General features: G+C 40.6%; 1 protein-coding gene across 11 annotated transcripts in view; it reads left to right on the forward strand.

Moving 5' to 3' along the window:
- Nucleotides 1-15,131, forward strand: part of LOC128889201 (ubiquitin carboxyl-terminal hydrolase 45) — a 188,262-nt gene that overhangs the window by 110,998 nt on the left and 62,133 nt on the right. For 9 of the 11 annotated variants that reach the window (XM_054146623.1, XM_054146632.1, XM_054146624.1 and 6 more), the window contains 4 exons: nucleotides 1,018-1,223; nucleotides 2,278-2,524; nucleotides 2,599-2,925; nucleotides 3,196-3,430. In XM_054146623.1, coding sequence (XP_054002598.1) covers nucleotides 1,018-1,223; nucleotides 2,278-2,524; nucleotides 2,599-2,925; nucleotides 3,196-3,430 — 1,015 coding nt within the window. Of the gene's footprint in view, nucleotides 1-1,017; nucleotides 1,224-2,277; nucleotides 2,525-2,598; nucleotides 2,926-3,028; nucleotides 3,055-3,195; nucleotides 3,431-15,131 lie in introns of all 11 variants that reach the window. The other 2 variants (XM_054146633.1, XM_054146628.1) reach the window with 2 other exon arrangements.

Consider the following 15,131-nt stretch of genomic DNA (forward strand, 5'->3'; position numbering starts at 1 on the left):
CGGATTTGAGATATGTAGCGTCGGAACTGACGTTATTTCTTGAGTCCCGTGATTCAGATAATAAAATGGAAATATATATGTTAGTAAATAAAAACAACGATATTTGGGGGTAAACCCCGAGGAAGACTTTGCGGCCAAAAGCTCGTAAAATATATTTTAAATTAAAGAATACATGCATGCATGGGAGTGTGTAAATTGTGTGTTCATGTATGTATACCAGAATGATTGCGTATCGCGTAATCATTCTACGGATCATGCATGATCGCTATAATTCGGATGACGACGTTGAGTCGTCATCGGCAATACCGTTAACGGCAGAGTTTGTATTTCAGATGATGACGTTGTGTCGTCATCGAGAATACCGATTAACGGTAGCGTTTGTAATTTAGATAATTTTATGTTATGCGTTATTATTTTGTGCTAATTGCGTACATTTAATACAGAAAGATTGCAGATACAATGGAGACGATGCATCGTGGATGATACTTTCCATACAATTGAATGAGACTCGGTTTCTTTTTGCAATTTTCATGTTACACCTCTTCTTTTTTTGTCTAACGTCGACGATGCATCGTAGTTGGCGTCGTTAATTACTTCAGATACGTATTTGTCTGAGAAGTTTGTCAACGGCCGAACTAACCGCGTGAGATTCAAACATTTGAATCTGTTTCGATCCAACAAGATATCTAAATGTTTGGTACGGGTCATTTTTTTTAGTTTATTTTATTTATTACTTAATGAAACTACAAACGAAACTATTATTACTACAATCAACTATAAATGAAATACTATCATTTTCCGTAAACAAAATTTGATTTTTTGAAAGTCGGGTGCCAGATTCACATAGCCTGCAATATGTTTATTCATAGTCATTAGAATAAAGTATTTTTAATTGAACGTAATGTTGTTATACTTTTGTATATTTCCATAATCTTGACCCGTGAATATTATTGATTACGAAAATAGTTCATAACATAATGATATTTAATAATTCTATTACACTTATATTTATTTAAGAAGGAAGAACAGTGGTTATGACGATCCTTTCGATACGATGGAGAAATATGTCTCATCTACACCTTCAAAATACCAATTAAAAAAAGAAAAGAAAGCTGCTAGAAAAAATCGAAAAAATAAAAAACAAGAAATACATGGTCACATAGAATCTGCATCTAATAGGAGCAACATTATCGAAGAACACAATGGCAATATACTTGAATCAGGTAAAGTGCACTCAAACATTAATTACAGTAGCGTACAAAATTAAAGGGACACTTTTTTAAAACGGTCGAAAATATGGAAGTTTTCAACTGATTTTCGTGAAACTTCGTCAGGAGTACTTTTGAAGTATCCTCGGGATGTGTGCAAAGTTGCGTTGGCAAGGGTTGTTGCGAAGGGGTAATTTGCCTCTATAAACAGGGGAGCTGCAGAAAAACGTCTCTTACTATCCACGCGGGGAAAAAACATCAAAACTGCCTCGATGCCCCGGACCGTTGAACATACCCGGCCCGCGACGCACCAACGTTTCAACCCTTACGCCTGAGGGTGGACTGCCTCTAATTCTGAGCCACTCTTGTTCAGTTCCTGGGGCAGCTTTTGAAAAGGTGCCTTTTCGGCATTGATAGCGAGCGTAGCGAGAATAAACCTAGTGAATATTCTCATTCTCTGGGGTGTGAACGTGCCTAATCGCAGCGGCGGTTGAAAAGTGGTGAGCTATTCCGCCCCTCCAAGGGGTGTCTATGGGGTGCACGGCGCGGACATTGGCATTTTCTGGAATCCCCTGATCCAGGAAATGCATTGAGCCCAAATTTGGGACTGTCATCCAAAAATTGTGGCTTTTACAGGGGGTGGGGTGATGTGAGTGTTGTGTTTGTCCGAGAGGAGTCCGAGGGGGCGGATTTTATAGAGGGCATCAATGAGAATTGCCCCAGTGATTTTTTGATTTTTTCAGTCTCTTTTGTCACCCCTTTGCATTAACCTTCGCTTAATGCAACTTTGCACATAACCAGAGGACACTTCATAGCTATTCCTGACGAAGTTTCACGAAAATCGGTTGAGAACTTCCATATTTTCGACCGTTTTAAAAAAGTGTCCCTTTAATTTTGTCCGCGACTGTATGTTTAATTTTGTTAATCTTACAAATTCAAACAAGAATCAGTACTTAATCTACAATTGCAGAAATATGATACACAACAAATTTATTATAGTGATCACCCGACTATTCCATAGTTGTCAATACATATGTGTAATGGTACAAAATTAGAATTTTATTTTCAGAAGAAAGTGATGCAGATATTGAAGATAACGTAGAAGCTGAAGTTCTCCTTCCAGAAATTGGAGAATCTGGTTATAGTTCAGAAAAACAATCAACTTTGACAAGTCCTGCTTCTCCTTCAATTGATCCAGTAAAAGTAGATGACACAATGAATGAAATAACATTAAATAATTGTGTACAATTCAGTAGAGTAGACAATTTGTCTCCAATACTACTTCAAGATGTTCTCAATACCAAATCTTTGCACAGGTATATTAAGTCTAATTAAATTATTCCCTTATCAAACAATTTTGTTTAATTCATTGATTCATTCACTTCTTCAGTCCAAATCTAATAGACGCATCTATAACAAATGTATCAAAAACAAAAGATCTAGATAGACTAGATAGTTCGGAAAGCCCTAAAAATAAAGTGGAACTCCAAACTGAGTTTCCTGTTACTACTTCTTCAGTTGTGAGTTCAGATGTAACTAGTCTAGGAGAACCAACTGTCAGCTACAGTGCTCTTACATTGATAGAATGTCCTGGTAGTACTGTTCCTGCTCTTAAAGCTATTGACAATTTAGAACAAATTGAAAGACCGATATCAACGCTTAATTTAATTGAATCTATTACTAATAATGAACAGGAAGAAGCTACCTGGAATCAGAGGTACAATTGATTATTATTTTATCGTATTAATTACATGATTTTGCATTTAAATGATGATTAACATTCTATTGATTATTCTAATAAAAAATATTTACTTTTTAAGAATAGTTTTTCTAAATAGATGTAAAGGTACAATATATTATTACTTTTTGTATTATTTGAAAATAATAATTTCATAAATATTTTTATGCATAATTTACATTTAAAGTATTAATTACAAGATATACGTTTTGGGATTTACAATAAATTGGTTAATTTATTCGAATATAGGAAAGGAAGAAGAAAAACAATCGAACATTCAAACGAGATTTATAATGGAATTAATGGTATTTCTTTGGGGATTTCGAAAATGGGACTTGGAAATTCTCAATTATCGCACACTAGATATGCAACTAAGGAAGGAGAATGCTCAATACAATCCTGCTTAAACCAATTCACGGCTTTGGAGCTAATGAGTGGTAGCAATAAAGTTAGTTGTGAAGCTTGTACTGCCCGAGAAATAAAGGTATATTGAATTTATGTATTAGTGTAATAATATTTTTGATACTTCCAAGCTGGTGGTGCAACCTAAAAAGAGGTAAATCTACTTAAAAAAGTAGTTCGAAAATGTAGAGTGATATTTATTTACTCATAAAAAAGTTCATTACTGAATATATTGACGATTCATTAAGTATTATCAGCGCCCGGGAAGAATGTAATAGAATCTGCTGCTATAATTAACCAACTGTATTTAATGAGCCACTCTTAATGGTTTCTAAAAATGCATCGTTTATTGTTTGCACATTGTTTTACTTTATATACATGCAACTAAATAGTACAACTACCAAATCATATGTACATAGACGCAGTGGGTACATTGCAGGAGAGACTGTAACTCTTAAGCGTTCCACAGACTGCTCTCACGTGACGTGGGCCCCGTCAGACACGAAGCGGTGTCAGTTGATTTCACGAGCTACGCGCAGGCGCCAATCTGACACCGCTTCATGTCTGATGTGGGCCTACGTTACGTCAGAGCAGTCTGTGGGACGCTTTAGTCGTTACCATTGTTGAAAATATCCAACAATAAACGTCGTTACAACGCAGGAGGTTAAACTCAAACGAGGGATTCCAATATCATCGTTCTTCCAGTTTTGGCTATCCGGGAGCGTTTTAACTCTGTCCATTAATCTTTGGAGCTGAGAGGCTTATAAGCCGAATAGCCTTGTATCACTTGTGCACTCTGCACGAAGTATTTTAATATTTGAAAACTGAAAATACCCCGGAATACTCTGAGCACCCATTTATATTAGAGGAAAAGCGAAATCATAATTAACAATTTTTCAATTCAATTCTTAACAATTAGTCCACGATACTTGAAGAATACAGAGCACAGAACAATACGAGAAACGGTAGCCTCGGAGGCGTGGGAGAGGTCCCAAACAACATTTCCGACCGGGTCGTTTAATAAAGAACTGAGCTGGATAACAGCAAACGGTTTATAGTAAGATGTTTGAAAAAGCATTAGAGCAGCAATCGAAAATTCCTGTCGGTACCCGCGAGGCGTGGCCTTTTATAGCCACTGGCGCGGGGGGCAATTACGGATAATTTTAATTTCGAACTTCGAGCAAACGGCCCGGCGAGGGCAGGTCGCGTAATAACGCTCGCTAACGGCCACAGGTGTTTAGCGTTTTTGCACTGTTTGCTGTGCCGGTAGCTCGCGAGGAAACCACTGTTACCACGCAGCGGTTTCCAACCACCTTACGAATTTCGAACCTCGCCAAGTCGCTTGCTCGACCGCAAATCGTTCGAACACTACTTTTAGGTTTTGTTTCGCCTTTTACTATCTAATGTAATAAATTCGAACATAAGCGCCGCAAATAACTTCTATAAGGCATATACGTAGTAAATAACGTTCGTTTGCAAGAATGTCACTTTTAAATTTACTTAATTTTTCATTTGCATTCATCACTCTTCAGCTTGTATCATTGAATCGGATATATCTTGTATAAACTATATTCTCCTATAATTATTGTTTGAGGAAGAAATATCTATTACTATTCAATAATTAAAATAAAAACAACTTACATTTCTGAAGGTCAACTGTAGAATAACATGAAATTGTAATCTAACCCTATGTTCTCATTGATAATCACGCGGCGTCAAAATCCCTCGAAGCTGAGCCGTAGCAAGAGTGGAGACAGGCTCACGTTGTCGTTGTCCTGTTGAGTACTCGCGTGATCCAGGTACTTCCCATGTAACTTAGGCGGGTGTGGGGTTCTAGTGGGTAGCCGTCAGGGACAAGCGCGCCTTGGAGACTCCCCTCCCCGATGATAATCCCGCATAACCTCGGTTTCCTCCCCGGGAAGCCGAAGTGTGCGTAAAGCATTTTCCCACAAAAAAAGGCTCACGTTGCCCTGTAGGCTTTACTCGCGCTAGCTTCTCAAAACGCTTTTGTCAATTAGATTGAATGCAGTCCGTCTCTCGGTCGAACAAGGATAGAGGATCTTCTTTCTTTCTTTCTTTCCTTCTATCTGTAATGAAACTTATTTATTCTTTATTTCCATTAATACAATTTGGTAAGGACGTTTTACCGATCGTTTCGAAGTCCATACCACGAATGAATCACGCGTTCTGTTGCGATGCGCACTTGTCTTTCCGAACCGATGCGGGGACTATACGTAACTCGCATACAATGTAAGTGTTCTCTTACAGTTCGGTCATTCTGACCAAAGATCGTCCTCGATCGTGCTCTCGCTTTAATATCTAATGTAACGACTATATTAACGCTAATAACACTGAAAGTAATTAATTACATCTTATTATAAACCCTTATCCTACGCTTAATCTTATGTTCGATATGTCAATATTTTCCATATTACAACTACTAATCATTACCATCACGCACACAATCATCCTCAGCGGGGGTATTTATCCATGGTCGCATATTCGTTGACTCCCACACTCCTTTATACTTCTTTTGAGTATTTTGAAATCCCTCTATATCACTCACTACATAACGGTCATTACGAAGCACCTTTATAATTTCATACGGACCCTTGAATTGAGGAATTAATTTCTTTGTCACACCAGTGGTACTATCAAAATTGCGGAGCATGACATAGTCACCTACATTGTGCATATGCGGTAACTTGTATTTGTTTTTAAAATACCTCTTATTATAATTTCGTGAAGTAATGATCTTTTGTGATGCTTTAGACCTAAGTTCTGTTAAATTTTTTCCATGATCATTATTTACGTTTGCATCTAGATACTCTTTGATCTCGTCTGTTACACCGCCCCGTTGGTCGACTCCGAATAATAACCGACTCGGCGTTTCACCCGTGCTTTTGCTAACTGTATTGTTGAATGCATACTCGACTTCATACAAAACTTTATGCCATTGTTTTCCTTCGCTATCGGTTAATTTACCTAACATCGGTGCTAATACTCTACGCGTTCGACCTGGCCGTTCGCTTGGGGTGATCTTGTGGCGATCAATATATGCTTGACGTTATTATCCTTTAAAAACTCGCGAAATACTTGTGACGTGAATGATCCGCTGGTCATCGTGTGAGTCACAATACTTTTATAGTGATCTACAAATACTTGGATTCTACAGATGTATTTTATCGTATTCTTTCTCTACTTTGGACACTCATATTATTAGATATTAACAAGATGTCGTTGAATTATGACCAGCCCCGGATGTATTCAAGCTTCCTCTTTCGAATAAGTCCTCATTCAGCCCAAAATATGTTAATATAAGGATGAAAAGCGAAAAATCACGGACCCCTTTTTACGCCCAGTTTTGCCGGTAATGTCACCTCGCTGCATTACCCGTGTCTATCCCCTTAACAATTTCACTTCGCTTTCCCACGTTCGGAACGACAATCCGTCTGACCCATCGAAATCTTTTAACAATTCAGAAACTGCTTTCACACCTATTCTTGTCTGTGTTTCTGTCCCTGTAACGTTACTTGAGGGTGGCGTAGAACGCAAGATTTCAATTTTTCGTTCCGCGATTCTCAACTCTCTTTGCATGAGCTGTCGTTCCCTGTCCATTAATGCGATTTCTCGCAACAATTGCTCATTTGTGGCAAGATTTCGGTCTGAGGTACCATTTTCACCTATATTTGGATATCCTCCGTCGGCCGATGTATCCGTCTCTCTGATGCTTGACTCCAACAATTCAATTTCTTGCACCCAATCTGCTTGTGGATCGGCTTCTTGTAATCGGTTAATCAAATCGATTTTGTTCCCAGTTGTGGGCAGTCTTTTCTTCTGCAATATGGCTTTCAATTTGGAAATCCTTAATTCACCAATGTTCTTTGCCGTTTTTACTGCTGTTGCCATTTTTAAAGTCTATTACAAACAGTTCACGTTTTACACAATCTTCACACTTTTCAATCAATAGCAAACACTGCATTAAATTTCACGCTTTTCGATTGGCGGACTGTGTTGAATTTACCCAACTCAAAATCCAATTTAATGCTTTATATTACCACAAATAACAAAGTATTACTGGTCGATGGATTCGTCTCAACGTCTCAAGCTTTCATAATATGCCAAAAAGTCGATAATTATACAGAAAAGGGTGCTCAATTCCGATTTCGATGATTTTGAGGAGTGTTATATGTGTAGTATCGCAAGAGTGGAAAAGAGATAGTGATCTGCAGGTCAAAAGAACGGTTAGGTCTTGACCCGGTGAAAAAACCTATGAGTCATCAAGCTCAGCAACGCGAGGTCCCCTGGAGAAAAGGAGGTGCAACCGAACCACAATGTCAAACATGACCATATTTGGTTATAGATGCGGCCGAAAACAGTTTTCAAGAACCTGTCGCTAGCCAAACAACGGCGGATCATCTATACCAAAAATCAATATACTGATTGAACGCTAACATATATACGGGAGCACGACCTGAGATGGAGCATTGGTCTCCGAAATTCCGACCATTGAGGTGAATCTATTGACTCCAATTGATAGAGCGCCCCATCTGGGCAGCGAAAGCAGGTTCTCAACTCACCCGGGTTATTAGAGTTCGTCTGGACAGCGAAAGCAGGTTCTGAACTCGCTCAGATTAATAGCTCAGATAGATTGAGCCGTCAGGTTGGGCTTCCCGAGCCTCCGCTCGGTCCACACACGGCCCCTGGAGTCTTTGTGCCCGGCACAACTCGGAAGACCTGGAGATCCCCGTGTCGGGCAGCGCAAGAGGGCACCCCTGACGGTAAGGGAGGGTCGTTGAAGGCGTGATTCGGCATACCCCGACCCTCCCCACCCACGTTCCCTAAGGAAAATTTTTTGGGGACCATCCGGCACCCCACAATCGAAAAGTAGCCTCGTTGAGGCGCCGGGATTGTAACTCCCCTCCAGGGGCCGGGATCAGCTCATGTCCTGGCCCCCGCCGTCCTTCTGCTACCCACCCGACGACACGGATGGGGATACCCCCTGCACCTGCACAACCTCTCCGCGGGGACGGCCGCCGACGCGGGTGGCGCCACTGCGCCCACACTTTTCCGAGACCACCCCTTTCCACAACCTGTCGCTCGCGACCATTAGGTCGACCATGGCCGCGAACGAGAGGTCCCACCCTCCCATAGGAGCTCTGAGGGCACGGCGCGGCACTGCCCACGCAGAGCATTCCTCAAATGTGTGCCTCGCCGTGACCATGCCGTGTCTTCGCCACAGTGGTGACACTGCGCAATCGACGTCTGCCCCATTCTATGCAGGTACTCTCTGAAGCAACCATGGCTGGAGAGCACCTGCGATAGGCGGAAGGTCAACCTAATCTGCCTCCTGCACCATGTTTCAAATGTGGACAGGAGGGTCAAGACGATTGGTCGGCTCCAAAGAGCGGCTATCAAGTGCCGCCTCCATCGAGTTCAAGTGTCCACCCGAGCCTGACGCCTTCGCATCTCGACATCTTCCTTCTCCCCGACGGTGAGCTCAACCCCCGGCGGGCGGCGGATGGAGTAGGCGACTATACAATGCCGCCTGCTCCACCGCCATCAGGAGGAAGCGCACACTCTCTCCAGGAGTGTGACACTTCTCCACTCGCCGCTAACGATCGAAATCACATGGGGGCACTGCGCCACTTCCGTATAGAGACTGCGGATCCCGCCCCCCCCCCCCCCCCCTATTAGGCAACAGCTCCCCATGTGCGGCCACTGTCCTCTCGAGTCGGAGGGTACGACGACGAAATGCTGATCAAAGCGCCAGCAGCCGTCGATGACCAGGTCCAGACATTTTATTGTGGGCCTGACCTCGACAAAGGTATCGACGACACGAATTCGGAGGTTATCCCCTACGGGCGGCCTCCGACTCCAAGGCGATCCGTACATCCAGATCGCCCTTGGTCTTGTTGGCGGCCACTACCAGCCCTAACCTCTAGATTCGTACAACCACGCAGTCGATGGCGGACTCGGCGAGATGCCTAGTCCTCCTCCAGCCACCACGCAGGCTCCGCTCGCTTTATTTCGGTGAATTAGGGCTGTCGTCATGCGTTTCGCGTAATCGTCACCATGAGCTTGAATAACAACCTTTAAATTCTCGTAACTTCGTTAAAATTTGCCCAAAATTGACGAATAAAAAACTATTTTAAAGTTTAATGTTGCTATTTTTCGATACTTTAATCTTTTTTATTCAAGTTGGTGTTTGGTGGGTAAAATTTTCATTAAATATTAAGAACAAAATATACAATTATAGATTGAATTAATTGTTAAATAATTCAATTTAAATTTAAAGAGAGTTTACTCAATACAAAATGAAAGTCGAATAATTGAAGATACAAAAATGGGAAATTAATGATTAAAGTTTAAACACTGGAAAATTTCCTCCGTTTTGTTGAGTTGCAGTATAAATGAAATATTAGTAATAAATATGAATAAATATTAAAAATGAAGAGTCACCTGTGCCATATTTGGATACACAATGTTGTTCAAAAATTATTCTGCCCTGCTTAACAAAATTAAGTTTCAATTAAAATAATTAAGTCTGTGTCATTTATTATTTACATGAAGAGAACAGTTATACAGAGTGTCTCAGGTTACAATGGTGGATAATAAATTTTGCATTGCCCTTACTAATACGAAATCTGCAATGCGTTGTTATGTTTGTAAGGCTAAACCAACTGAAATGAATGATTTATATCTGGTAAATTTAAAAGTGTGCGATGTTAACAATTATTCATTTGGCCTTTCTACTCTCCATGCATGGATCAGATGTTTTGAATGCCTTTTACACGTTTCGTACAACATACCCTTTCAACAATGGACTGCAAATACACATAACGAGATTGCACCCATTTCTATTTTACATTAGAAACACAAACTTTTTTAAATTTGTTTTTAACAAATTTGATGTTTCTAATGACATATTCATTTCTTTACATATTTTCTCATATAAAAATGAATAGTCATTTAAATCTTTGGACGAATTTCTTAACGTCATAAATAAATCTAAATTTGTACGAAAAGCGTCCATTCTTATTAAATAACAAATGTCTGAATAAGAAAAGAAGAAGTTTTAAACACAGAAAGTACCACACGTAACAAATGTCCAAGTATTTAAGTAAGTACTTACCAAATATAAGTGAAATATATAACAGAAACTTAATCACTAATCACTTCACTAAACAATAATTAAACTACATTAAATAATGTAAAAGAAAAAAAACTATATCGAGATAAACATTAAATAAAAACTACGCAATACAAGATTTTAACAATAGGAAAAAAAGATAGAATATAATGTTCAAAAAAATGTCACTGTTCACGCTGGTAAGGCTTCGGATCAACTGAATGCAGATCGAAAGAGAAAAGCCTAGTCGAACTCTTATCTGTACTATAGCATAAACATTTGAAGTGTTTCAATCTGAAGAATTTTGTATTGCATTGTGGTGACTGAAACATGACCGCGGCCATCTAGCGCTGATAGATCCTATACATCCAGCGATATGCACGGCTTTGAAGAATAATAACTTGTGAAGTACGACGAAGTAGGAAATAATTTTTGCATAATTATATAGGAGAGAGTATGTTGAAAATATTCGATGTTGTAGAATTTTATGATCTCTTAAGACTCAAAAGATACTCCTTGCCAATTACTAATAACTTTAAGAATTTTCTTTATTACATTCAACGTAACATTTGTAATACATTATGTACAGTAACTTTTAAGTGACACTGCTAATTTGTAATTTAACGATATACCTTTCATTTAAAAAAAAATTGAAGAAAAAATATTGAAAAGAATCATTAGGGCACCTTAAATAAAACAGGTAATTTTTTCTGCGAAGAAAGTTGTTTTCAAAACTTTCAACTTTAATTGTCTATTACGCTTACGGCTTTTATTCAATTTTATTAAGTTTTCATTTCTGAGATTACCAGACATTTACAAAGCGATATACATTCATCATACATCTATGTGAGAATTTTGACTTTTTCGTTAAATGTCACTAAATTTCTCGATCCGGACCACTGTTGGGCGGTCCCATTGATGCAGTAAGCACCTTGCGGTTCTTGAAATCGATACGGAGAGTTTCGTTTGGGATTTTAGGTTCAAGGAAGGAAAATGGCAAGAATCCCAATATTCTGGGATACCTTAATTACTTACGAGACATGCATACTTTTTACTTCAATTTTAATATGTTTTCAAAGCCGGTTATATCTTTTTTCCAAAAATTATTTTTTTTCTCTATTGTTTAACTCGCGTAACGGTTGCTTTCTGGAACAATGATGTTCGAAAAGTCTTTTGTTAAAATTTGAATTAGCATTTGGAAAGCTGAGACGTGTTGAAATTACTGAGATTCTTGTTATTATTCCTTTCATAATATGGGTCGATAAGACTACAATAAACAAAATCTATTATTCAATTTTTTACCGTTACAATATGATGTATCGCATATGATAACTGCAAGAATTTTCGTGTAAAAAATCCGTACTGATTCTGAAATATTTCCAAGGTATCGATGATGATACGCGATGTCGTGCACTCTGGACCTGTAGCTCGAATCATGAACGATGTAATTGTTAGTCGACATAACGGAGACGTCGTTTCTTTTTCTGCGACAAATTCCTATCGACATAGTATACACGTCGCTGGCGGATTTGGAAATAAACCATCTCGAAGTGCATGGTTCGTCTTTATAGTGCAAGTAGTTAATGATCAGAAATGATCAGAACCCATTGGGTCTTTCTCTTGATAAAATTCAATCATATTTGTAATCTTTGGATCCGAAAATATAAAGTCCAGATTGCTAAAACTATTGTTTTTACATTGACATGTGATTTAGTATTAAAATTAATAACATCCATTGTTTTTTTTTACAATATCTAGTCATTTCACTCAAGTATCATCTGATATATCACAGTTCCATGCCACATTTCCAGCATTAAAATCTCCAAAAATTATAGATGATCCCAATTTTTTAACTTCTTTTATACATTGTTCCCAATCCTTCTTTATTAGAAATTGACCTAATGCTCTATAAACTGAAGATAACTGTAACTTTTGTTTTAAGTTAGTTATTTCCACACATATTGCTTCAGAATTACCATCTTTTAATTTCACTTCTATAATTTTGTATTTTAGGCTTTTTGTTATGTGAAAAATTAATAGATTTTACTCTCGTCGTAAGAATCAAGCGATTGAAAATCCAAACTCAATAAAAAGCTTTTCTCTATTAGCACCCCCCCCCCCCCCCCCACATGCCAGTATTTCGTCTCTATCCATTTGTCCCTGTCTCTAAATCTTTATCCATGCTTTATTGTATGTCACAAATGCTATATTGCCCCGTTACAATCCCCTTATTTAAAAAATGAATTGATTTTTAATCATAAAAATAAGCTGGAGGGTGTCCAGGAATGCCTCAATAGATTCCTCTTCTCACTTGGTAAGATTGATGGTATCACTCAAAAGTCATTGTTGGGAGTCTTTACTCTCGAAACGTTTTTGAAATGCATTGACACACGAGCGCCACGACCGGCATTTGGAACCACGATAGTGCTACCAATTTTCGGCCACGCCTGAAAAAAAACCTCCAGCACAAGTGGAGGACGTTTCCAGCACGATTCTGCACAAATTTAGTCGTTTCAGAAATCTTTCGGCTCCATACCCGCTCGAATAAGCGATTTGTCACCAATTCAAAATCTTGACGACTCGATTTCCTCGAAAATAATTTCGGTGGGGAGAGCGTTGAAGGGAATAGTGGCAGCGGTGGGACTCGCGACTAAGGTCGCTATCCGGCACCGACGACCCACTGCCAGAAACGCTGCAACTGGACCCGGAACTCGTGTTCCGGTACCACTCCGCTAGCTAGGCGGTAGGGGAACTGTAACGGTACTGGTAACAAGGGTCACCGCGCCGTTCAACCGTCCTCTTGGTGGAGCATCGGCGTCGGGACTGGTGACGAAGGTCACCGTACCATTCGGCCGACCTCTCGCTCGAAGAATGGCTTTGGATATTGTGATTTTCGTCACGAAACCGTTCAGCCGGCCTCTCGTGAGTGGAAGAAGGTCGGCGTCCGACATCGTGACTTTCATCACGACACCGTTCGGCCGACCTCTGGGGAGCATCATCACTCTCCGCTTGGCAAGAGTGGATGGGAATTTGCTTATCTCAAAGGGGACGAGCCTTCCTCTCCCTTGGATGTGTCGAAAAACGCACCTGCCCCTTTAATGGTCGCAGTTCGCCGTCGCTGTCCCGAGCTGGGGAAAATCGAGGCTTTCGCAACGGCATTTTCTTCCCATTTGCTTTCTCCTTTACTGGATGCGGAGTCGAAGTGAGGGACGGGTCGATTGTCGCAATTTCGCAAGGAAGCTCCGCGGATCGTATACGGTTGGCGGGCGCATATTCGCGGCATAGCGCGTCTGAGCCAGGCACGGATTAACATGTTTGGGGGCCCGAGTTTGTCCAACCTTCGTTGGCCCCATTCTCGAAACATATGATACAAGAAAGAAATAATATTCGGGGATAAACATCTGCAAGATTTTTGAAACTAAACTTTTAGTTAAAATTCTTTTCCTTTGACTTCAGTTTTCCGTACTCCTGAATCAACTCATCAAATTCTATAGACCTTAGTAATTCAGATCCGATCGCTAAGCGTGCTAAAGGCGATAACCGATCATCTAACACCGGGCATCACGGGTCCGCCGCGGATCCAAAGGACCCTAAAATCAACATGTCTACATTTTTTGCAAATATCTTGAAAACTATGACCAAGTGAATTAACGGTTTCGCGTTTCAAAGGGGCCCTTTCCTTCGAAACGAGACGCGCTCTCAAACCGAAGAAGGTCACGCGGTAGATATGCGAAACGAACGGAGGGAACCTTGCGGGCTCTCGCTTCCGGGCGTGGTCCTGCCGTGGGTGGACGGTGCTCCGGAGCACACTCGCGGGCACACACACACGCTCCACGCGCTCGCACATTCGTACAACAAACTGAACCCCAACTATTGGGCCCTACCTGAATTTTGTGGGTCTTAGCGTTCAAGATTCCCTGTACTGTCTACTAAAAGGGACGAAGTGGAGTCCACGGCCGATTACCACTCACACGCGCACGATAATCAAAAGAAGAACTTTTGGAATAGCCGAAAACAAAAGCGTTTGCTTGCGTGTCGCTCGCTACGTGTTAACCGTTAATTAACGAACTCGCCTAATTGCGAGTCGACCCTAATTCTTACGGTCGACCACCTCCTCTATGTCCAGGCTGGATCAGGTTTTGGGTTTCTATATTTTTCCTCGTGCCAGCTCTAAGGGGCGATGGCTGACTGTCCATCTCGGGAGGTCGGCTACTCCTTCAGGTGGTGGCCGTACCGGTGCTGTCCTTGGGTGGAGGACACCGCGACCAACGACTTGCCGCGCTCGCGCGAAATCGCACCGTTATACGCGAGGGAAAAAGGGAAGGCACGAACGGGGAAAGTTTCTACGCAACGCGGTCCACTCGCTCCTCCATACACGCGTACCACCTCCGCAGCATGTCCGGCGAGGAGGGAATTAAGTCCTTTCGGAGTCAGGGTGCTGTCGTAACGGGCAGAAAAAGTCTGCCCCGTCACAGCTATAAAGATAATAACTCCACCTCCTGTTTTTCATATTCTATCCTTCCTGACAACATTAAAGCCGTTCAAATCAAACTGATCCTTCGATTTCAACCAGGATTCAGTACATATATTTATATCGTCTCCTTTAGAGAGATATTTTATTTATGACCTTTTACTTTTAATACTTTGTACA

This window comes from Hylaeus anthracinus, unplaced genomic scaffold (genome assembly GCF_026225885.1).
Source record: "Hylaeus anthracinus isolate JK02 unplaced genomic scaffold, UHH_iyHylAnth1.0_haploid 11997, whole genome shotgun sequence".
NCBI classification, from domain to species: domain Eukaryota; kingdom Metazoa; phylum Arthropoda; class Insecta; order Hymenoptera; family Colletidae; genus Hylaeus; species Hylaeus anthracinus.